This window comes from Sinocyclocheilus grahami, unplaced genomic scaffold (genome assembly GCF_001515645.1).
Source record: "Sinocyclocheilus grahami isolate Dianchi unplaced genomic scaffold, SAMN03320097.WGS_v1.1 scaffold416.1, whole genome shotgun sequence".
NCBI lineage: Eukaryota > Metazoa > Chordata > Actinopteri > Cypriniformes > Cyprinidae > Sinocyclocheilus > Sinocyclocheilus grahami.
Window position 1 is genome coordinate 398,472 of NW_015505595.1, and position 22,835 is coordinate 421,306.

The window sequence follows — 22,835 nt, forward strand, 5'->3', positions numbered from 1 at the left end:
ACAGCTGTTTTGTCGCATGGTTTGACCGCACTTTGGAAAGACACAGATAGAGTCGCAGTTTTGATTTCTCAAGCGCCCTGCAGATCCTCACCGTGTGTGTTTCTGTCTGTAGGTACCTCAGTGCCCAGAGGGAGGCAACCTCTCTCCATGACATCAAAGACAAGCTGGAGAACGAGCTTGCCAGCAAAGAGTCTTTATACAGACAGGTACAAAAGAAAAATCATGTTCAGACAGACATGAAAGGTGTAACTATTGAAGGATCATTTAACAGCGTGTTCATCAACAGGAGTCTCTGGGGGTTATTCTCAGGGTATGGCGCCATTTGCGCCTGACGATTTCGTTTAGTTGGTGTTTCATCTAAAAACATTTCAAGACTTTTCTTTCTTTTCAATGAATTTTCAAGAAATCCTTCACTTTTTAACACCTCAAGGTATCAGGGCTATAACCACCATGGAGAGCCACTGTAGGCCCCTCCAATATTCAGATTATTGGTCAACAAATAGTCCTAGATTTTTTTGTTGCTACCCACAACATCCAACTATGATTTTTCCCCCCATAAATCTAAATTAAATAGATAGGGCTAAATAATTTTGATTTTATTTTTCATAGGAAAAAACATAAACAGTAAAAACATGATATTTGTGTTTAGATAAAAGCTTAATTCAATGATTTTAATTTAAAGGTTTATATTAAATATAATTTGAAATAACATTCAAATGTTGTGGGTTGGTAGGATTTTTAAATAGTTATAAAATAAATGCTCTTATGCTCACCAAGGCTAAATTTATTTGACCAAAAGTCTGTATAAAATATATATGACAAAAATATTATTACAATTTAAAAGAACTGTTTTCTATTTGAATATATTTATGGGGCTCAGATATATTTTGTCTTTGAATCAGTGTTACTGCTTAATATTTTTGTGGAAACCATGCTACATTTTTTTCAGGATTTGTTGATAAATAGGAAGTTCAAAAGAACAACTTTTATTTTTAACTATTGTAAAAGTAGTTACTGTCACCTTCAATTCAATTCATCCTTACTAAATAAAAAGTATTAATTTCTTTCAAAAAAAAAAACTTGTGAAGGGTAGTCTTCATTTTTATTTAATTCTATGTAACCTTTTAAAATTGATTGATTATGAATGGGGACATGTAAACTGACTGATATTCTGACGGATACATTTTAAATTTCTAACATTTTATTTTATTATCACAGATGAATGTTTCTTGAAATTTGTTTTCTACTTTTTTTCTTTCTTTTTTGCATCAGATTAAAGCTATTCATTCCAAATTTTTATGTTTGTACAAAACCTTTTCCCGTCAAATCTTTAAGTTAAACAAATCTCGCAATAGGAGATAGTGATATATTTACAGTAAATAGAGATGCACTGCAAATTTAGACATTCTTAGCAAAGGAACCACATGACAGTTTTATTGCACCTAAATTACTGTTTGCATTTAAATCTAAGTGAATTTATTTTGTTGTTTTAAAGGTTTGTGGGTTGAGGTCTGTAATTGTGGCTACAAGAATTTAGAATCTGTTTCCAAGCTTTGTGATGATATGTCCGGACGTGTTGGTTTTACGTAACATGTCTTTGCTGTTCATACATATCGAAATGATCTCTGGTTATAGATAATACCTGATTTTTGTTCAAAACTGTATTTCATTATTATTTTCTTTTGGTTTATTACTAACAAAAAGAAGTTTCATTGTGTTTTCACCAGGTCTCCATCAAAAACAAAGCACTATTTTTCCTGAAGAGAATGTGTTCATTATGGTGTTCTGTATTGTTTGGCCTCATTGTTCTGCCACTCAGAGTGAAGAGAAGAACAGGCAGCTCCAGGAGCGTCTAGACGATGCTAAACAGAAGCTGCAGCAAACCCTCCAGAGGGCCGAGACGCTGCCCGAGATCGAGGCTCAGCTCGCCCAGAGGGTGGCGGCACTCAACAAGGTGTGTGCTGTCAGGTTCAGATCTGTTTGAGGTGCTATACTATTAACTCGTTTCAAATTGAAAACAGGTCCAAACGAAGTTCAAATGCATTTTATCCTGACTCTGTTGTTTAGGCGGAGGAGCGTCATGGCAACTTTGAGGAGAGACTGAGACAGTTGGAGGCACAACTTGAAGAGAAAAATCAGGAGCTACAGAGGGTGACTCATCCTCTCATTTTTTCATTTGTTCAGCGTGTTACTCTCAAATGTAGTGAAGTATTTTCACTTTGAATGGGCTTTTAGAGTAAAGGTCCTTGCACACCAAGTCCGAAATTTTTGTATGCGTTTTTTTGTACTTGTCATCCTAAAAATTCGTCACGCACAAATACCTATGCTTGAAACAGATACGAAAAACACAATTTTTTTGTGACGGATGAAACAACCACATTTCTTGTAGCGGATCCCCATCTGGTGGGAGCAAAATATACTAATTAGAATCAAAATAGTGTTATTCTTGCATAAATCACACAGCATAATCTCTCATCAGTGTCACATATCTTTTATTGACTGTTAGTCAAGTATATACTCAAAATTCATCATCCATCTTTCTCTGTCCGTCACTTTTCTCTCTCTTTTTCCCTCCCTTCCTTCAGGCGAGGCAGAGGGAGCGGATGAATGACGAACACAACAAGCGTCTCTCTGACACGGTGGACAAGCTTCTGTCAGAGTCCAATGAGAGACTGCAGCTGCACCTGAAGGAGAGAATGGCTGCCCTGGAGGAGAAGGTGTGATCCTCCACAATTTCAGATTCGATTTCCTTGACAACGTTGCATACACATCCAGAAAACAGAAAAATAGCCTTGACATTTCACCACGTCTTTGATGCTTACCTCAAAAATCCAGATGTTGCCTCAGTTATGTTTGTGTCTAATAGGAGTTCCAGGCTTCCTCTATGTGTCCTCCCTCATTATTTCAGCACAAAAGCAGGTGTTTCATGCTCAATGCATTTCTCATCAGAGAATCCGTGATAAATGGCTGAAACATAATTTGCGCTTAATGTCAGAAACAGAAGACGTGTTCCTGAAAACAGAACACATCAGACTGGAGTGGTCTAGGAATGTGCCGAACCACATATTTTCAAAATCTACTAGTTGTAGGATGCCTGAACAACCACTGTAGTTAACTAATCAGTTTCAAGGAAGTATAATTAGGCTGTTTCTGGTTCCTCTGAGCGCAGTTAGATGTGCTTGTAAGAGGTCATTTACTAAAGGCGCGTTCAAAAACAGAATGAAGAAGAACATTTTTAACAGTTAGGAAAGCTATTTTAACCCAACATACTGTTTTAAAAACATATGATGCTCAGGGATCTAAAGGTCATGTAAATATTATATAGAGGACATTTCAAAAGCATGATTTCTAGGTCTAGAACATCGTAGAAAAATAATAAAATGTTGCCTATATTTTTTCTACTTATATTTTTAAGTAATTATTTTTATTTACTGTTTTATCTAATCTAATTATTATTATTGATTATTTTTTAAGAATTAAAGGGATAGTTCACCCAAAAATGAAAATTCTGTCATTAATTACTCACCCTCACGTCACTCCAAACTCGTAAGAACTTTAATCATCTTTAGAACATAAATGAAGATATTTATGATGAAATCTGAGAGCTTTCTGACCCTCCATACACAGCAACTCAGCTACCACGTTCAAGGCCCAGAAAGGTAGTAAGGACATTGTTAAAGTAGTCCATGTGACATCAGCGGTTCAACCGGAATTTTATGAAACTACGGGAATACTTTTTGTGTGCAAAGAAACAACTTTATTCAACAATTTCTTCTCTTCCGTGTCAGACTTCGTCGTGTGTTCATGAGAGTACCACAACGCATGCGTGTGCATTCCTCTGCTTTTAAACTAGCCGCAGGAGCCTGTGTTCTGACATAGAACCCGGATGCGCTGCGGCTAGTTTTGGTCGTGTCGAGGTACTCTCGTGAATGTGCATTGAAGTCTGACACGGAAGAGAAGAAATTGTTGAATAGTCTTTATTTTTGTTTTCTTCGTGCACAAAAAGTATTCTCGTAGCTTCATAAAATGACAAACCACTGATGTCCCTCTGGTATTGCCATGCAAACTAGCTAAAGGCTAAATATGGCACGCTCAGATAGTATGCTAATTTAAGCAGAACCATATCAAAACCTAAAAGTGAATGTTATTATAATCTAAACTAGCCAACCTCATCTGACTAGTTGGTTGACCGATCAGCTATTTCTCCATTGTGACCCATCCTACCATGATACTAACCACGCCACTTTCATGAGTTTGATTCCCAGGGAACACATTGGATTCAAAAAAACCTTACAACTGAATGAATTTATATGTAAGTGTCTGGTGTAATGTGTTACAGAACGCTCTGTCTGAGGAACTCGCTAACATGAAGAAGATCCAAGATGATCTCTTAGCGAACAAGGTACGTTTGTCTTTAAACTATAATGCTATTGTAAAAAAATAATAGAAAATACAGCTCTGTTGACTTGACCTGTGTCCAGATGGCTCTATTATCTGATACTAATATATTTTTCCTCCCAGGATCAACTGATTGCAGAGCTGGAGAGGATTCAACTAGAGCTGGACCAGCTGAGAGGAAGACCTGGTTCCTCTTACTCGCGGTAAGATGCATACCATTTCTGCATGTCTTCTCATTTAAGTCATTTATCTTAATTTCATGAAATATGTGACTGCTTCATTATAAGATAAGACATTCACAATCAATTTTACTTCAGTATGTAACATTCAAAGTTTGGGTTCATTAAGTTTTTTTAAAAGAAATGAATACTACTATTAATACTTACATTATTCAAAAGTGATAGTAAAGTTATTTATAATGTTACAAAATATTAATATTCAAATAAAGTCTGTTCTTTGGAACTTTCTTTTTACCAAAGAACCTTGAAAAAAGTATCATGGTTTTCACAAAAATATTGAGCAGCACAACTGTTTTTAACATTGATAATAATCAGAAATCTTTCTTAAGCATCAAATCAGCATATTATAAGGATATCTGAAGGATCATGTGACACTGAAGACTGGAGCAAAGGCTGCTGAAAATTCAGCTTTGCTATCACGGGAATAAATTATAGAAATTGAATTTTAAATAGAAAAGTTATTTTAAATTCTAATAATATTTCACAATATTGCTGTTTTACTTTAACATTACAATTATGGAAAATATTACAAAATCTTACTGACCGCAAACTTATGATCAGTATTTTTATTTCTGAGTCAAACTAATATTTATTGAGGGAAAAACTTAGGACAGGATGACTTTAACCATCAGAAATCATTTGCATTGTGAAAAGTGGGCAAACACTGCCCATAAATAGGGGCAGTTTGGATTTTATTGACTGTAACCATGGCCTCCTCTGCGTCTCTATTAGGTCTCTGCCAGGAAGTGCTCTGGAGCTGAGGTATTCCCAGGGAGGTGGGTCACTTCCCGCTGGCTCCACCACTCACCTAGATCATTATGGAAACACAGGCACAGGAGGCGTGGTCAGACGGGCTCATCGTGGACGCTGGGGCGGCGCAAGGGAGGACGCTAGCAAAGTGAGAACATCTTTGTATGAACCTGCTAATAAAGGAATAAAAATAGTTTAATATGGATTTAAACAAGTAACCTTTCTCATGTGCAGTACGGTGACTGGGACAACGGAGCTTTGCTGGGCACTGGGTTCGAGGGCGGCGTGGAGGACAGGTGTTCTGATGATGAAGAGGATCGCGAGACGCTCTTTGGATCGGAACTGCTCTCACCAAGCGGCCAGACAGATGTGCAGACTCTCGCTATCATGTTGCAGGAGCAGCTGGAGGCCATCAACAAAGAGATTAAGTGAGTTTACTGAAGATGGAGGGACCTTGAGACCGCTTGAAAAAACAAACTTTTACTTAATGGGAAAGACATTTAAAATGGAGAGCGCTCAGAAAGGGAGGTTAATGGGAAAGAGCAGGACACTCGATAAGGAGAGTATATGGCAGGGAACCTAAAAGTATTTACAAAATCAAGTAGTTGGTGGATTGCTTGAACTCAGTCTTAAGAAAACCTTGCTAGTTTTGAGTTTACGTGACCCTGATTGGACGTTTTACACACTACATAATAAATAAATATACATAAATATAATTATATTTATATATGTATAATACTGTATTTATCTATTCAAATGTAGTTTAAAATGTCATGTATTCCTGTGATGGCAAAGCTGCTATGCTGCTTAATATTTTTGTGAAAAAACATGGTTCTTCTAACATTCAAAAGAACTACATTTATTTGAAATATAAATATTTACTGTTACTTTTGATCAGTTTAATGCACCCTTGCTGAATAAAAGTATTAATGTCTTTCAAAAAACAAAAACAAAATTACTAACCTCATACTTCTGTATTTTTTTTAGAACAGACTGGTTAGCACTGAATAACTAACTAGTAGATTGATGGACATTTACAAACCTAAAATTTGGTTTATTTCTCTTTGTTTCATTCTCTCTGTCCTTAGGATTTTGTAAATATAAAAAAATGTTGTTGTTTTTTTCAATTCAAGGCCTGAAATTGGAGCCTTTTCATATTTGTATTAATATTTAATGTTGTATGAGGGAATACAGCACTTGTGATTGATTTCTTGTTGGATTTAAGTGGATTTAAGTAGATTTAAGGTAAATGTGTATTTTATGCTCTATTAGTGGCACTGAAGAGCTTGAGTTTGTAAGTTTCCATTTGTTACCATATGTTTTTAAATTATGGAAAATTAAATTATGCTAAATAAAAAGATGATGGCAATTCCCATTTAGGTGGTATTTTAAAAGGTTTACACCAAGAACTATAACTATAAAGTTTCAATAATAGTTAGAACAAAGGGAAATCCACCGCATAGCTATAAGGATAACGGTATCAGTGGATCACTTTCAATTTCAGCTGATGAGCAATAAAAATTTTGACAGCCAACCAGAATCCATCCTGCTTTAAAGAGCTCAGGCATTTAAAATGGTAGATGGCAAAACTGCAACGCAAGCTTATAATAAAAAGAACAGTATCGTCCATTTTTAATGCTAATATAGTTATACGTATAGTTATCTTTATAGATATTATTTTTGGTGGGAACACACTTTTAAAAAGTCTTGAATTTAGCCTAATGATACCTACAGAAGCCGTTGTCTTACCCTCCCTTCATATTTTCTTCAGGCTGATTCAGGAAGAGAAGGAGAGCACAGAGCTTCGTGCTGAAGAAATCGAGAGCAGAGTCAGCAGCGTGGCTCTGGATGGCCCTCCAGTGCCCCCGACCTCTCTAGGGCGGGACAGCACAGGCCGTGGCTTCATCCCCCCATCCCTCACATCCTCCACCCTGGCATCGCCCTCTCCACCCAGCTCCGGGCACTCCACTCCCCGCCTGCCCCACTCCCCAGCGCGTGAGACAGACAGACAGGTAGGAGCGTGTGTGTGATTATTCACAAGCATTGCTATCACACACTGAATAAACGTGCAAACAGCTGACTCCATTCTGCCCATCAGAACAACAAAGATGACGACAGGTCCCTGGCCCTTCTGGATTCCACCCCTCCTCCCACCCCTCGTGCATTGCGATTGGACAGGATGACACACACTCACCCTGGTGCAATGTTGGATGACAGTCGCGAGTTCCGCAGGTGCGTTAAATCCATCTTTACACAGGACTGAGATTGCACTGTACAAAATGTCTTTCCCTTCACACTTCAGCCTTTTTAAGTGACCTTTCCTTGTCTCTCTCTGTGGATTTCCAGTCTCTCAGCTGATGGCAGCAGCTCAAACAGCAGCCAGGACTCCCTCCACAAGGCCAGCAAAAAGAAAAGCATCAAGTCTTCCATCGGCCGGCTCTTTGGGAAGAAGGATAAGGTCAGAATGGGTCAGCCTGGACGTGAGTCAGCATCTCTGGGTGAGTCTAACTTAAAAAAATAAATACTTAAAGGGATAGTTCACCCAAACATTCTGGCATTAATTACTCCCCCTCATGTTGTTCCAAACCCGGAAGACCTTCGTTCATTTTCGGAACATAAATTAAGATATTTTTGATGACAGAGGATGACTCGGGGTGGGGGGGGGGATTTTATGATGTCCTTACTACCTTTCTGGGCCTTGAATGTGGTAGTTGAATTGCTGTCTATGCAGGGTCAGAAAGCTCTCGGATTTCATCAAAGATATCTTAATTTGTGTTCTGAAGATGAACGAAGGTCTTAAGGGTTTGGAACGACATGAGGGTGAGCAATAACAGAATTTTGATTTTTGGGTGAACTATCCCTTTAAAAACAAAAAAAGTGCTTGACAACAAAATAGGTCAGCCTGGACGTGAGTCAGCATCTCTGGGTGAGTCTAACTTAAAAAAATAAATACTTAAAGGGATAGTTCACCCAAACATTCTGGCATTAATTACTCACCCTCATGTTGTTCCAAACCCGGAAGACCTTCGTTCATTTTCGGAACATAAATTAAGATATTTTTGATGACAGAGGATGACTCGGGGTGGGGGGGGGGATTTTATGATGTCCTTACTACCTTTCTGGGCCTTGAATGTGGTAGTTGAATTGCTGTCTATGCAGGGTCAGAAAGCTCTCGGATTTCATCAAAGATATCTTAATTTGTGTTCTGAAGATGAACGAAGGTCTTAAGGGTTTGGAACGACATGAGGGTGAGCAATAACAGAATTTTGAACGACATGAGGGTGAGCAATATAAAAACAAAAAAAGTGCTTGACAACAAAATAAAAAATAGCTCTGCACAAAATCAGAGGGATATGCTTAAGTTATCTGGAAACATTCCTTAAAGCTTCTAAGAAATTGCTGACTTGTTCCTAATGAAACCATTCGTTTGCTTGGGACATATCAAAGGGCTCATTTGCTTTTTAAATAACAAATAACCTTTATTCAACATGATTTTCTACATGCTAGTTGTTTCCTTTAGCGCTAGTGGGAGAGACATTCTCATTCTAGAGAGCATTTGATTAGACAAAAATCGGTGTAGTACAATATGAGTCATCTCTAGTTTTGGTTCATTCTTCTTGAACAGAAAAACTGTATGTTTTATATATGCACACTAGCATTTAAAAGCTTGTGCTTTGTAAAATGTTTTCATGTTTTTGAATGTCTCATATGCTTGCCAAGGCTGCATTTATTTGATCAAAAATTCTGTAAACACTGTACTATTGTGAAATATTATTACAATTTAAAATAGCTGTTTTCTATTTTAATATATGTGACCCTGGAGCACAAAACAAGTCACTGGGGTATATTTGTAGCAATAGCCAAAAAACCATTGTATGGGTCAAAATTATAGATTTTTCTTTTATGCCAAAAATCATTAGGATATTAAGTAAAGATCATGTTCCATGAAGATATTTTGTAAATTTCCTACTGTAATTATATCAAAACTTAATTTTTGATTAGTAATATGCATTGCTAAGAACTTCATTTGGACAACTTTAAAGGCTATTTTCTCAATATTTAAATTTTTTTGCACCCTCAGATTCCAGATTTTCAAATAGTTGTATCTCAGCCAAATATTGTCCTATCCTAACAAACCTCAAATATCCTAAAATCAATGGAAAATGTATTTATTCAGCTTTCAGATTATGCATAAATCTCAATTTAAAAAAAATTACCCTTATGACTGGTTTTGTGGTCCAGGATCACATATTAAGTTGTAATTTATTCCTGTGATGCAAAGCTGAATTTTCAGCAGCCTTTACTCCAGTCTTCAGTGTCACATGATCCTTCAGATATCATTCTAATATGCTGATTTGCTGCTCAAGAAACAGATCTGGTTTCTAAACAAGCCCTGTAAACGATATATGTAGTATGCAATTAATTACCAAATATTATTATATAACAATGTTTGATATTGCATAACTGCATCAGGATAAACTGTTTTCAACATCTTAATGTTCCTTTAATGGTCAGTAAAGTGTTTAATATCCACTATTCATTCAGTCCTGCTCATTTAACTGCCACCCTTAACCTTCCTGTGCTTCCTGTAGCCTCGACCCCCTCAGATGACCTGGGCTCTGTGGATCCCCTCGGACTCACTAAAATGGCCGGTCCGGTGGACAAGGACCGTCGCAGCAAGAAGAAGTAATTTTACTCTAACCGGTCTAATGTAGTCTTTCTTCTCACTCTGTATCTTATTCTTTGTACTGAATACACTTCTCTCCCTTTCTTTTAGGCATGAGCTGTTGGAGGAGGCATGCCGACAGGGGCTACCCTTTGCATCTTGGGATGGACCCACTGTTGTCTCCTGGCTGGAAGTATGACTCCATATCTGAGTGTTGCAATGGATAGAAAGGGGCTTGATTAGTTTTACAATGATAGGTGCTATTATGTTTAAATATATGGCATTATTGTTTCAGACTGTCTACTTACATTCTCTGTAACTTTGATGTCCTAAGAAAAGGCGCTTTCTGTTAGCACTTTTTTGTTTTGTTTAGTGCTTTCCTAAAGGTCACCTATCTGTCTCTTTCAGCTGTGGGTGGGCATGCCGGCATGGTACGTGGCAGCCTGTCGTGCTAACGTGAAGAGTGGAGCCATCATGGCTAACCTGTCAGACACAGAGATCCAGAGAGAGATCGGCATCAGTAACCCTCTGCACCGCCTCAAACTGAGACTGGCCATTCAGGAGATGGTGTCCCTGACCAGCCCCTCGGCCCCAGCCAGCACACGCTCCGTAGGCTCACACACACTTACATACACTCACACACACTCACACACACACACACACACACACACACAGCAGCATTTGAGCTGTATGAACTCATATTCTCCAACTTGATTAAAGAATGATCAAAAAAGTCACAAAATCGGTATCACAAATTTACTTTATTTACTTGTAATTAGTGGCCTAGAAAGAGTACAGCATCATGAATATTTTTTATTCTATTTATATCATAAAATTACTTTGTTGTATTTATTAAACATTAGAGTTTGAATCCCTGATTTTCAGTGTGATCATAGACATTTCCACCCTACCCAACCTAATACTAATAAACAGTAATTCTGATTGTTTTCTTTTCTTACCACAGTCAACCAGTAACGTGTGGATGACCCATGCTGAGATGGAGTCCCTGACTGCAGCAACCAAACCAGTTAGTAGCCACACTTTTTGTGTTATGTCAGTATTTGCTGATGCCTGACTAGATTACTAGTTTGGGAAAAGAACATGTAACAGATCCAAATAATGTGTGTTGAAGCCATCAACTACTTGAATAGATTTAAAGAATGGATATTGACAAAACCTCTTATCCACCAATGACTGCACTTCTGACCGTTTTTGATGTGATTCTTTATTGGAACCGATATTCATTTTGTGAATATTTCAGTATTAATTAGACTGTCCTGCATCCCCCCCCCCAGTTTTTTAAAAGTAAACCAGGAGTGTTGGATTGTAAAGCGCTCTCCCCCCTAGTGGACAGTATGAGAGGTGGCACGAGGAGAGAGTGGAGTGACCGGACATGTGTTGATGCGTCTCTCTCTTTCTCTCTCCCCCTCTGTGTGTCCAGCTAGGCTGTAGCGTTGAACATCCTCAACTTTCCCTCTTTTTTCTGTTTCAGTGTGAACTGCTTCCAACTAATGACCCGGTCACTAACAAACTGTTCCTCCCTTTGTACCTCTCTTCCTGCTTTCCCTCTTCATTCTTCTTTCCTCTTCCTGTCCATCGATGTGTCTTTCCTGCTGCCCCTCTGCTGCGTTCCTTATCTCCTCTTCCTCACCTCTCTCCTATCATGCTATCACCTCCGCACACAAGGAGCTGAAAGAGATTAGCTGGGATCAGGTGAGTAACATCAATACGTCCATTAAACACTTTCAAACTGATGGTGCCATTAGATAGTTGAGACTAAATTATCTTTAAGAATAAATGAAGTGTGTATTCGTATCAAAATCACATAGAATCACTTAACTGCTGTTTCCTTTTTGATAAATGGATGGTAGGTCAGAGCTCAACAGTAAGGATTTTTTTTTCTGGCCTCAAGACCAAAAAATATAAATGTGTCTATTTTATTCATTTAAATGTCAGATTTTACATTTTTGATTTTCCAAATTTTAAATGTATATTCAATAATAATACATAAAATAAAATAAATAAAATGTTAAAATAGTTTAAAATAATTATTGTTGCCAATGTATTGTTTACAATTTTAAGTTTTAAATGCTGATCCAATAAGGCAAGTGACTGGCCCAGAACTTTATTTTTAAGCCCTAAAGTGTGGATATGTAAGCATCAAATACACATTGTAATGAATGAACTGGAATACAGTTGTGATAGAAAGCATGTTTATTTTGGCCCTCCTGTGTGGTAGATCCTGGCTTATGGAGATATGAACCATGAGTGGGTGGGCAATGATTGGCTGCCCAGTCTGGGTTTGCCCCAGTACAGAAGCTACTTCATGGAGTCACTGGTGGACGCCCGCATGTTGGACCATCTGACCAAGAAAGAGCTGCGTGGGCAGCTGAAAATGGTGGACAGTTTCCACAGGTATTTTCTGTCTCCCTCTCCGCATTGGTTAAATGCTACTACACGCTTCATTATTCCTTCTCTTTATCATTCCTAATCTCGTGCCATCTAATGCCAATCAGTTATTCTGATGGTGCAGGTGTGTGTCTTAGGGCCTTTCCTAGTCTCTGATGTGCCTGGGGTCAGCTCTTGTAACAGTTTGTCAGGATGGAGTGTCCTAATGAATTTAGATAGCCTCGCAACCTCTCTCTTAATCCTTGTGACCTTTTGACCCCACAGGGTGAGCCTTCATTATGGCATCATGTGCCTGAAGCGCCTCAATTATGACCGCAAGGAGCTGGAGAGGAGGAGAGATGAGAGCCAGCACCAGAATAAAGGTTTTATTTTTTTTAATCTTTTCCTTCACATTTTCTTACTTGCTTATCTTTGCTAACAGAGATGGCTAACACTGAGTACAAGGGTACAGTGTCATTGTAGGGGTCTTGTCCAAGTTGCATATGATGCTGGTCCCTTGCATGGCATGTTGGTGCCCGTAACACACCATTAACACTATTGTAGCTTGCAAATATTTATTAAATATCATTTTTTTGTAATCTACTACAGTACTGATTAGGGATGTAACGATGCACACCGATCCAGTTACAAATCGATACAAATATGATTCAGATCGGTTGAGATGTTAAATGAATTGCAGAGAGTGAATTTGTGTTCTCATGTAGCCCGTCTGCTGATTTTGTTTCGTTCATATGTTTTGTGTAGTATAGTTTGAAGTAGAGTGTAGTATCAAGTAAAAGTCAGACCATTACGCTTTTGCTTCAAATTTCAAAATTATACAGTCTAATTTAGATTAAAAACCATGCATGCAGCATCTCTTTTTGTATTGTGATTAAAATACAGTGGTTGCCTCTAATTTTCAATGGAAAGAGCACAGGCAAAGCCTTTGTTTATATGAAGATATTTATTTTTATTTTTATTATTTATTTATCCGATCCTTGATTCTGATTGGTTGAGCTGCGTTCGAAGCTGTTGTAAATTACTCTACAAACATACACATGTTTGTTTCAGCAACCACTTTGTTGCAACCACAACCGTTTCTGAAGAACTACATTGTTTGGTGGAAGAAGGATGTTTTTTATCAATATCTTTACATTTTATTAGCTTTGTTTTATTTTGTGAAACCTTGCTACGTATATGGAATAACCGTTTTATAAAAGCAATAAGCCCCGTGAAGCCGTGGTTTACAGTGAATTTATAACAGCTGAGGGGGTTTTAGGCACTCCGCTCCGCGTGTTAAGACATGCTTTTTTTGGGCATTAAATAATGCCACAAATACCAGTGAATTGACGAGTACAAATCTTAGTAAATCGCATTGCGTGATTCATTTAAATACTCTCCACCCATAAATTTACAGATTGAAAGGGAAACTCCAACAAATGCATTTTCAATAAGGTGAGTCGCAAAAAGAACTGCCTTTTCAGCGCTAATTTCCCACTTAGTAAATCCTGACAGTAGTTTTAACGTCAAATGAGGGTCTACGCTGACTCTGTTATGAAAGATTAATCAAAGAAATCCTGTTGTTTTGAACTTTCTGTTCATCAAATAATTGTGAAAAAATGTATCACAGTTTCCACAAAAATATTAAAGAGCACAGTTGTTTTCAGAAGACTGGAGTAATGGCTGCTGAAAATTCAGCTTTGCCATCACAGGAATAAATTACATTTTAAAATAAATTAAGCTAGAAATCATGTATTTTAAATTGTAATAATATTTCACGATATTAGCATTTTTACTGTATTTTTGGTCAAATAAATGCAGCCTTGGTGAGAATAAGAAACTAAACATTTTTCTCGACCCCAAACTTTTGATTGCTAGTGTACTTTTTATTCATTCCTTTATACTAACTAGTTCATCCAGGAAGACTTGCTTATTTTTGCATTCTGCGTTATACTGATCCACCAGCTAAACCAGTACTAAACCAGCATAAACCAGTTTGCGTGAACATGGAAGTTCAAGTTGGTCTAAGCTGGTAGAGCAGGAATCTCATGACATTCTCTGGTGGTTTTCCAAGTTCTCTTTGGGTTTTATCATGTTAATCTTTGCTTTGCATCATCAATCAATTCATACAGCAGAACAGTCTGATAAACAAAATGTACAAAAGGGAAAAAGCAACAACAGTCACTTGTGGAATGCACAGTTCATTAAAACATCAGACAGTGAATGAGAATATGGCAGAGAGAGAGGAAGGGTGTTTACACAGAATGCATTTGTTAATAATAACATACATTACCAGCAATGACGTCTGGAAAGCGTTGAGCGGCCCAGCCTTCCATTATGCACAGGATTCAATGGCACAATAGAGATTTCACATTTGAAGAGTCAACTGATCAAAGCACAATGCACAGATCGCATTATTAATCTCACAGTTGTGAGTTGTTTTAAAGGTGCAGTTACCGCCTCATTCAGTACCTTGATTAGAAACAGATGCCTTCGCTGATCTAGAAGTTATTCATCGCGTAGCAACACAGATGCCTTCATGCCATTTGAGACTATATTAAGCATGAGTGAATAGCTTTGCATGCACACATCTCTCTGCTCACTGTAGTGCAGGGATACTTTTGTGAGCATTGCTACATGCAAAGTGAGTCTTTAAAAATACTTAGAATTTAAAACGGTTACATGTAATCTTTAGTAAATGTCAAAATTAATTTCCATTTTTCATACTGTACAATACTGCAATGTTTTGATGCCTACATATACCTGCTGTATTCCAATCAATTGTTTGTAGTGTTTTATTTTTTTTTATTTAAAAGATGTTTTAATGTTAGACATTTATCAGTTATTGGCACTTCATTATTTTAAAATCAGTGCGTTTCCAACTACAGTACATGAAAACACATTAAAACAATCAATAGCCAGATCTATTGGATATTTCAGGATGATTAACTGTGGTTACTAAGACATGTAACCAAGTGTTATTTTGGTATTACTATATACTATAATAGCATTTATTAATATTTGGAATTAGCTTTTATTTTTATATTTTAATTTTAGTTTTAGTAATTTTGTTATGTCAATTTTATTATTAAATATTTCTATTTAGCTTTATTTTTTATTTCCATTTTAGTCTTTGCAATTTTAGCACTTTAACTTATTTTATTTCAATAGTTTACCAAGGCAACATTTTAAATCTTTTCTGAGTTGTAAGTTTTTCATTTAATAAAATGTATTAACTTATTCTTTCTTTCTTTCTTTCTTTCGTTCTTTCTTAGCTTTCTTTCAAACAGTGACAATTGTTTGTAGTAGTTTTAGTTTTATTTAACAGTAGCAATGCTGGCTAAACCAGGCCCCTAGTTCATGGCATGTTGTCATCAATAGCTTTTCCACCCTTTACAGACAGAAATCTACCGAATATGCAGTTATCTGAAGCTGTGAGGGTGTTTTAATATAGTCACCATCATATTAAATGACTCGGTAGGAACGGTTTGACTGTTTTCCATGATTGCATTCCTTCCTTTGAACTTTGGTTTGGAGAAGCTGAATCAACAAAACAAATGCAAAGCCCATGCAATCCCCTGGAAATACAAAACAGAGACAAAGACTTTGTCTGAAACAAAAACACATGTGTCCAAATGTTGCATTGGCCATAAGAGGTCCATCTGAAAGATCAGGAGCAACTGAAACAAAAGATGAAATCCAGAGGCATCACCCAAGATGGAAATTGATGATTATCCAGCGATAATGATCAGTGGTTAACACCCTCCTGCAATTCTATTCATAGTCCAGCCCTTGTGTTTCCTGTCTAGATGTGATGGTGTGGTCAAACGAGCGTGTGATGTGCTGGGTGCAGTCCATCGGCTTGAAGGAGTATGCAGATAACCTGACTGAGAGCGGTGTGCATGGTGCCCTGCTCGCCCTGGACGACACATTTGATTACACTGACCTCGCCCTGCTCCTGCAGATACCCAATCAGAACACACAGGTACAATGACAGCACTCCTCACAGATATATATTTGTGTTTTACACACTTTCAGACATGACCAGTGTTGGGGAGTAACTAGTTACATGTAACGGAATTACGTAATTTAAATACAAAATATAATCAAAATAATCAGTTACAGTTACTGAAAATGTTAACGATTACAAATGGGGTTACATTTGAATTTTATCACACACATACACACACACACACACACACATGCAGATTTAACTGATTTCTTTCATAAATTGCATTGACTGCACTATGAGGCATCAATGTTTAGGACACCCAATACGTCACATGCTTATTAGACAAATGTTTTATTATTTCCTATTTGGGTTTGTGTTTATTTTAGGATTTATCATTTTTTTCCAAGGCATTGTTAGACACCAGTGTTTCCTATCATATGCAAAGATTTGATTTTGATTTGACAAAAACAGTATCATAGCTATTAACTATTTCCTGTTATGATTTTAAATCTGTTTTTAACCTCAGAATCATCTCAAAGTAAAAAGAGGTGCCAAAGTCTGATTTTGTGGTGGCTGTGCTTTAAAATTAAATTATTATAATCTTAATTAAAGTGATGAAGGATTTCAAAAGTGACTAATCAGTGTTGAGTACTACCGTAAGGTTACCCTGCCTGCTTTAAATGTTTGAAAATGATTAACAGAAAGACAATCAAAAAGTTGTTAAATGTTATCAGTTACATTACTTTTATGAAGTAATTGAAATAGTTACACTACTTATTACATTTTAAATATGGTAACTTGTAATCTGAAAGCTATTACATTTCCAAAGTAACCTTCCCAACACTGGACATAACCTATATTCTAACACATTCAATTAGATTTACATTACAATAAGCTTTTATCTAAAGCGAATTACAGATGAGGAATACAAAAAGCAATTCATCTTAAGGAGGCAATAAACAAAAGAATGGCTAGTAATACAAAGTTTCAGACATTGTTTCAAAGCTAGAACAGGGAGGGAGTAAAGCGTAGATGAAATTATTTATTTCATATTTTAAGCAGGATGCAGTTAAGTGCTCATCAAAGAGATGAGTTTCTTTAGTATTGTCAGGGATAATGTTTAAATTCATTATGCCACTAAATGGAAGTTAATACAGATCATGTATAAAAATAAATCAAAAATAAATTTTGTTTTCATTCAAACTCAACCTGTCACATATGAATGCATCACAATGTCCGCATTTCTATGCAAATTTCAGATGGAAAATGCGCATACAAAAAAACATGTAACATGTTTATTCATGTTTAGGGTGAATAAATGTTATTTGATAAGAAAACATGTTAATAAATTCTTACATGCACATCAAGTCATGATTTTTTTTCTTTTGAACAAATGGAATAGAAGCATTTCTTTCCTCACAAATTGTTTCTGTAATATTCCAATTTACTAATAAATGAAATTTACTCATAAAATAAATATTTATATATACAGGCGGTCTATTTATACAGTAGATGCATTTTTTGCATGAAAACCCTGTTGCTTCATCAAGTCTCCAAACAATAAGAGCTTTATAGATGAAAGCAGTGCCTACTCATTACTCCTGACCGGACTGGGTTGATTACATGTAAAGGATGTTTATTCCACATCCAGGCACGACAACTTCTGGAGAAGGAATACAACTCTCTCTAAATGTTTGAAAATGATTAACAGAAAGACAATCAAAAAGTTGTTAAATGTTATCAGTTACATTACTTTTATGAAGTAATTGAAATAGTTACACTACTTATTACATTTTAAATATGGTAACTTGTAATCTGAAAGCTATTACATTTCCAAAGTAACCTTCCCAACACTGGACATAACCTATATTCTAACACATTCAATTAGATTTACATTACAATAAGCTTTTATCTAAAGCGAATTACAGATGAGGAATACAAAAAGCAATTCATCTTAAGGAGGCAATAAACAAAAGAATGGCTAGTAATACAAAGTTTCAGACATTGTTTCAAAGCTAGAACAGGGAGGGAGTAAAGCGTAGATGAAATTATTTATTTCATATTTTAAGCAGGATGCAGTTAAGTGCTCATCAAAGAGATGAGTTTCTTTAGTATTGTCAGGGATAATGTTTAAATTCATTATGCCACTAAATGGAAGTTAATACAGATCATGTATAAAAATAAATCAAAAATAAATTTTGTTTTCATTCAAACTCAACCTGTCACATATGAATGCATCACAATGTCCGCATTTCTATGCAAATTTCAGATGGAAAATGCGCATACAAAAAAACATATTTGTTTAGGGTGAATAAATGTTATTTGATAAGAAAACATGTTAATAAATTCTTACATGCACATCAAGTCATGATTTTTTTTCTTTTGAACAAATGGAATAGAAGCATTTCTTTCCTCACAAATTGTTTCTGTAATATTCCAATTTACTAATAAATGAAATTTACTCATAAAATAAATATTTATATATACAGGCGGTCTATTTATACAGTAGATGCATTTTTTGCATGAAAACCCTGTTGCTTCATCAAGTCTCCAAACAATAAGAGCTTTATAGATGAAAGCAGTGCCTACTCATTACTCCTGACCGGACTGGGTTGATTACATGTAAAGGATGTTTATTCCACATCCAGGCACGACAACTTCTGGAGAAGGAATACAACTCTCTCATCATCATGGGAACAGAGAGGAGGCCAGACGAGGTGAGCAGCATGGGACATGAACACAGCTGGATGTTGATCATCCTTTACCTCCCACCACTGAAAGTATAATGACACTCCTCTCACAGGACTTTCAACAGTCAGATGCATTTTGATGACATGCCTGATCAGAATTAGTCACTTCTGAGTGACTGGACTCACTAACATGGATTCTGGTGTTTTTCCTCTGTTCCTGTGTCCTTTAGGATGGCACTAAGACGTTCACCCGCTCCCCTTCATGGAGGAAGATGTTCCGGGAGAAAGATCTGAGGGGCGTGACCTCTGACTCCTCAGAGACCTTGCCTGCTAACTTCCGTGCCTCAGCCATCTCTACCCCCTCAGTCACCCTGAGGAAGGTCCAGAGCGATGGTGAGCTCGCACGTTCTCCACTGTCAAGCCACTTTTTTCATTTTAATAATCCTATTACAGTTTTTTTAACAATCACTAGGACACATTGCTAAATACTTTTTTTTTAACTCCTCACACAGTTCTCCTTAGCAATTTTTTATTTCACACAGCTGTAAATTTCACACCCAAAATGCACTGAAACTTAAAAAAAACAGATCAGATCAAGTCGTTTACAATATTTCCTTAACACTAGCAAAGCTTGTCAAGCGACAAAAACACTTTGTCACTCACAAAATGATGACCTGGAAACACAAACAAGTAACATTACCTAGTGTTTACTTTTGTTACATTTCTTTACGAAACAAGAATGACAGCAGTTTAGAATTCACTGCAGAATATGTTACATGGTTTATGTTTACATTACAGTACAAAATTGGTTCTGAATTGTCCCCTTTTGAATAGGCCTTAATGCAATTACCAGCTACATCTAATTGTTTTAATAGTATTTAATATTTTAGATTAGCAATATATTCCAGTATGGTATTACTGTAGTATGTCTTATTCAGTTGTGTTTTAGGAGTTTTGCAGTGATTATGTCTGAGTGAGAAAGAGATTCATGTAAACTGAAAGATGTCTGAAACTGATAGGGGTCAGGAAATAGCACAAGCCATTTCCCAGGAGCACGTGTGCTAACCATTTAAAAATGTGCTGTTGGGAACTCATTTTGTAGGATTTTGCCAAATGTGTGTGATTTGTGGGTTTGTCAGATTTTTGAATGGCACTCTGAATATTATAAGATCCATTGAGAAAATTGATATACAAAACTAGATACCAGTACAAGATGTGGAGATATTTTCAGTTATACTACTGCATGAATTTTGTTTGATCGCTTTGTGTGCGAAATATTGCATGCTAACAATACATAATACAACATACACGTGACCAGTAAGCAGACATACAGTACATTATACTATTTCACGGCAATCAATAGAATAGGACATACCATAATTCAGATAAGAAATGATAAATAAGAGGAAAGACTAATGCAAAGATTGGACCTAAAGATAAGCGGGGCTTTGTGGAAACCCCCACAATTAGGTCTGAAATAGCTTTTTGACAGAGGGATGTTGGGTTAGTTTTCAGATAAACTTTGTAAGAAGATTGCTTCCTTATGAGAAAGTGGTGCCAAAGTGAATGCTGTATAATGCTGTTTAGAAATACATCTCTCACTTATCTGTTTCTTCAGCATCTCCGAGGGCAGAGTCTGGCTCAGTGAGGACCTACTCCTGTTGAGGGATTGCAAAGGTGAGATTTAATAATTTTTCAATTACATAGATATATTATTGTACATAATTTGAAAAAATATATATATATAAATATAAAAATCACTTGCTCTTACCTACCAGACTTTCTAAATCTAGAAAGCTAAACAAAAAACGTTTTGAACAGAACAGGATAAAGAGAAAAGTATGTCATGGAAGTATTTAATGACTGTGTGTGGGCAGGGCCCCCAAGATTTGCGGTACACCACTACCAATGATTACCCTCTGCTGATGCCTGTAAATACCAAATCATGAAAATCTGCTCATTTATGAGTTTGACTGAAGCACGTTTAGCATTCTGTTGGGTTTCCTTGGGTTGCTGTAATGGAGTAGACACCTCCGTATTTTGCATGCCCTTTATATGTCTGTCATTAAACTTGTTTTGGAAAGGATGTTGCTTTTCATGTTTTTATCATGTGCTTTGGGTTTGTGTGTGAATCATCATCAGGCCCACATGGAGTCTGTGGCCGCACAACTTTGTAGAATTCTTGAGTCCTTCACACACAAACACCCCATGTTCATTCATTCATGATAATACTTCCAGCTACCTATAGTGTAATACTTTCAGCACGTTTTAACATCAATGTGCATTCAAATGCCCAATTTATCCTAAATTCAGATCAGAAAAAATAAAAAACAATCTGCAGATTCCATCTGTATGGAAGCCCATTTTCACCACACAGGAAAAATAATAATGCATTGTTAATCATGCTTGTGACATGAAAAATGCTTAATTTTGATTAATTAAAAATTATGACATAAAATGTAATAATGATGAGATTAAAAGTTTCAATTATGACATACCAAGCTGAAATGTTTTGATTGAACTCATAATTTTCAACTTTTTTTTGTCAGTTACGACTTAAGATTTGATAAATTTGTCATGTAGAAGTTATATGTATATAATAAGTCAAGTAAATTTTTTCGTCATAATTTACTTATAATTTCAACTTTTTATATCAATTAGGACTTTGAATGTCATAAGTTTCATAAGTTTCAAGAAGTGTAATAACTCTGTCATAATTATGACTTTTTATCTCAATTTTTATTTTGTCTTTATCTCAGTTACGACATGATTTTTTTTTCTTATGTGGTGGAAATTGGCCTCCATAAATCAGACTTTATTGATGCTTTATTGATGAACGTCAGTACACGAAATGCTGACAATGTGTTGTAATTGTGTCTCTCGCACACAGGAGGCGCCGTTCTCAGAGAGCTGGAACCGGCTTTACATTTCATTCACGGGGAGGAGGGGGGATAAGCAGAAAAAAGCAATGAATATATACATTTATAAATATAACTCTACTGGTCTGACCATTCTGCAATAACAGAAGAGGGATAGAGAAAGAGCAAAAAAAAAGGACAAAAGACATGAAGAATGTACGACACAAGAGAGTGGTAAGAAATGGGATGGTTGGAGGAATCGGATGACTGTTTAATCTTTCTTTCTGTCGTTCTCTCTTCTCACTTCCTGTGTGTGTGCGGATGGGACATCTGTAGATGAACTCCCTCGTCTTTCCATCCTTCGTTTCAATGGCGCTGCCCGCAGCCCTAGTTCCTCAGAAAGGCTTTCGTTGACCTCCTGCAATTGGTCTCTTGAGTCTCTCGATAGCAAAGGATGTTTGTGGCAACTCAACCTGGACTTCAGGGATGTTTACATACGGTAAGGTTCAGAGGAAGTGTACTTAAGAGCACAGTCAAGGGGCCAGGCTGTGTGAGGCCAAGACTTCGCTGTACGTGTTTCTCAATCAGCACAAGCTGAGAAAGACTGCAGTGAGAGCTACGCGAGAGGCTGCCAAGGGCACAATTCTTGCTCAGTTCCTACTAGGTGTTTTATTTTTAATCTTCAAACATTTAGATTAAAGACTAAAGGTCAGCAGAGAGAGTCGGCAAATGAAGGGACGCTGGTGGTGGCAAATAGATAGATGCTTGCGGACAAAGCAAGTGACCAGCAGACACGAGTCCTGATGGACAGAATCATTCTAACAACGCAAGCCATAAAAGATGACAAGAGGTGAACGGAGGAGGAGAAATGGGGGGAAGGGGCGGGGGGAGGGC

At 36.8% G+C, this 22,835-nt stretch overlaps 1 protein-coding gene across 4 annotated transcripts in view; it reads left to right on the forward strand.

Annotated features, from left to right (window-relative positions):
- The window catches only part of LOC107551161 (liprin-alpha-3-like), a 41,794-nt gene extending 18,982 nt beyond the window's left edge, over nucleotides 1–22,812 (forward strand). The window contains exons 10-33 of one of the 4 annotated variants that reach the window (XR_001604737.1): nucleotides 113–206; nucleotides 1,820–1,954; nucleotides 2,068–2,151; nucleotides 2,586–2,717; nucleotides 4,340–4,402; nucleotides 4,522–4,601; nucleotides 5,370–5,535; nucleotides 5,622–5,815; nucleotides 7,159–7,399; nucleotides 7,486–7,619; nucleotides 7,734–7,885; nucleotides 9,980–10,073; nucleotides 10,165–10,246; nucleotides 10,462–10,662; nucleotides 11,018–11,080; nucleotides 11,740–11,766; nucleotides 12,293–12,468; nucleotides 12,727–12,824; nucleotides 16,251–16,426; nucleotides 19,042–19,110; nucleotides 19,314–19,476; nucleotides 20,702–20,760; nucleotides 21,974–22,440; nucleotides 22,636–22,812. Coding sequence is in view for 3 of the 4 variants with exons in the window: in XM_016232673.1 (XP_016088159.1) it covers nucleotides 113–206; nucleotides 1,820–1,954; nucleotides 2,068–2,151; nucleotides 2,586–2,717; nucleotides 4,340–4,402; nucleotides 4,522–4,601; nucleotides 5,370–5,535; nucleotides 5,622–5,815; nucleotides 7,159–7,399; nucleotides 7,486–7,619; nucleotides 7,734–7,885; nucleotides 9,980–10,073; nucleotides 10,165–10,246; nucleotides 10,462–10,662; nucleotides 11,018–11,080; nucleotides 11,740–11,766; nucleotides 12,293–12,468; nucleotides 12,727–12,824; nucleotides 16,251–16,426; nucleotides 19,042–19,110; nucleotides 19,314–19,476; nucleotides 20,702–20,748 (2,671 nt within the window). In the remaining variant the exon portion in view is untranslated. Of the gene's footprint in view, nucleotides 1–112; nucleotides 207–1,819; nucleotides 1,955–2,067; nucleotides 2,152–2,585; nucleotides 2,718–4,339; nucleotides 4,403–4,521; nucleotides 4,602–5,369; nucleotides 5,536–5,621; nucleotides 5,816–7,158; nucleotides 7,400–7,485; nucleotides 7,620–7,733; nucleotides 7,886–9,979; nucleotides 10,074–10,164; nucleotides 10,247–10,461; nucleotides 10,663–11,017; nucleotides 11,081–11,498; nucleotides 11,767–12,292; nucleotides 12,469–12,726; nucleotides 12,825–16,250; nucleotides 16,427–19,041; nucleotides 19,111–19,313; nucleotides 19,477–20,701; nucleotides 20,761–21,973 lie in introns of those variants that run through there. The other 3 variants (XM_016232673.1, XM_016232674.1, XM_016232675.1) reach the window with 3 other exon arrangements.
- The last annotated feature ends 23 nt before the right edge of the window (nucleotides 22,813–22,835 follow it).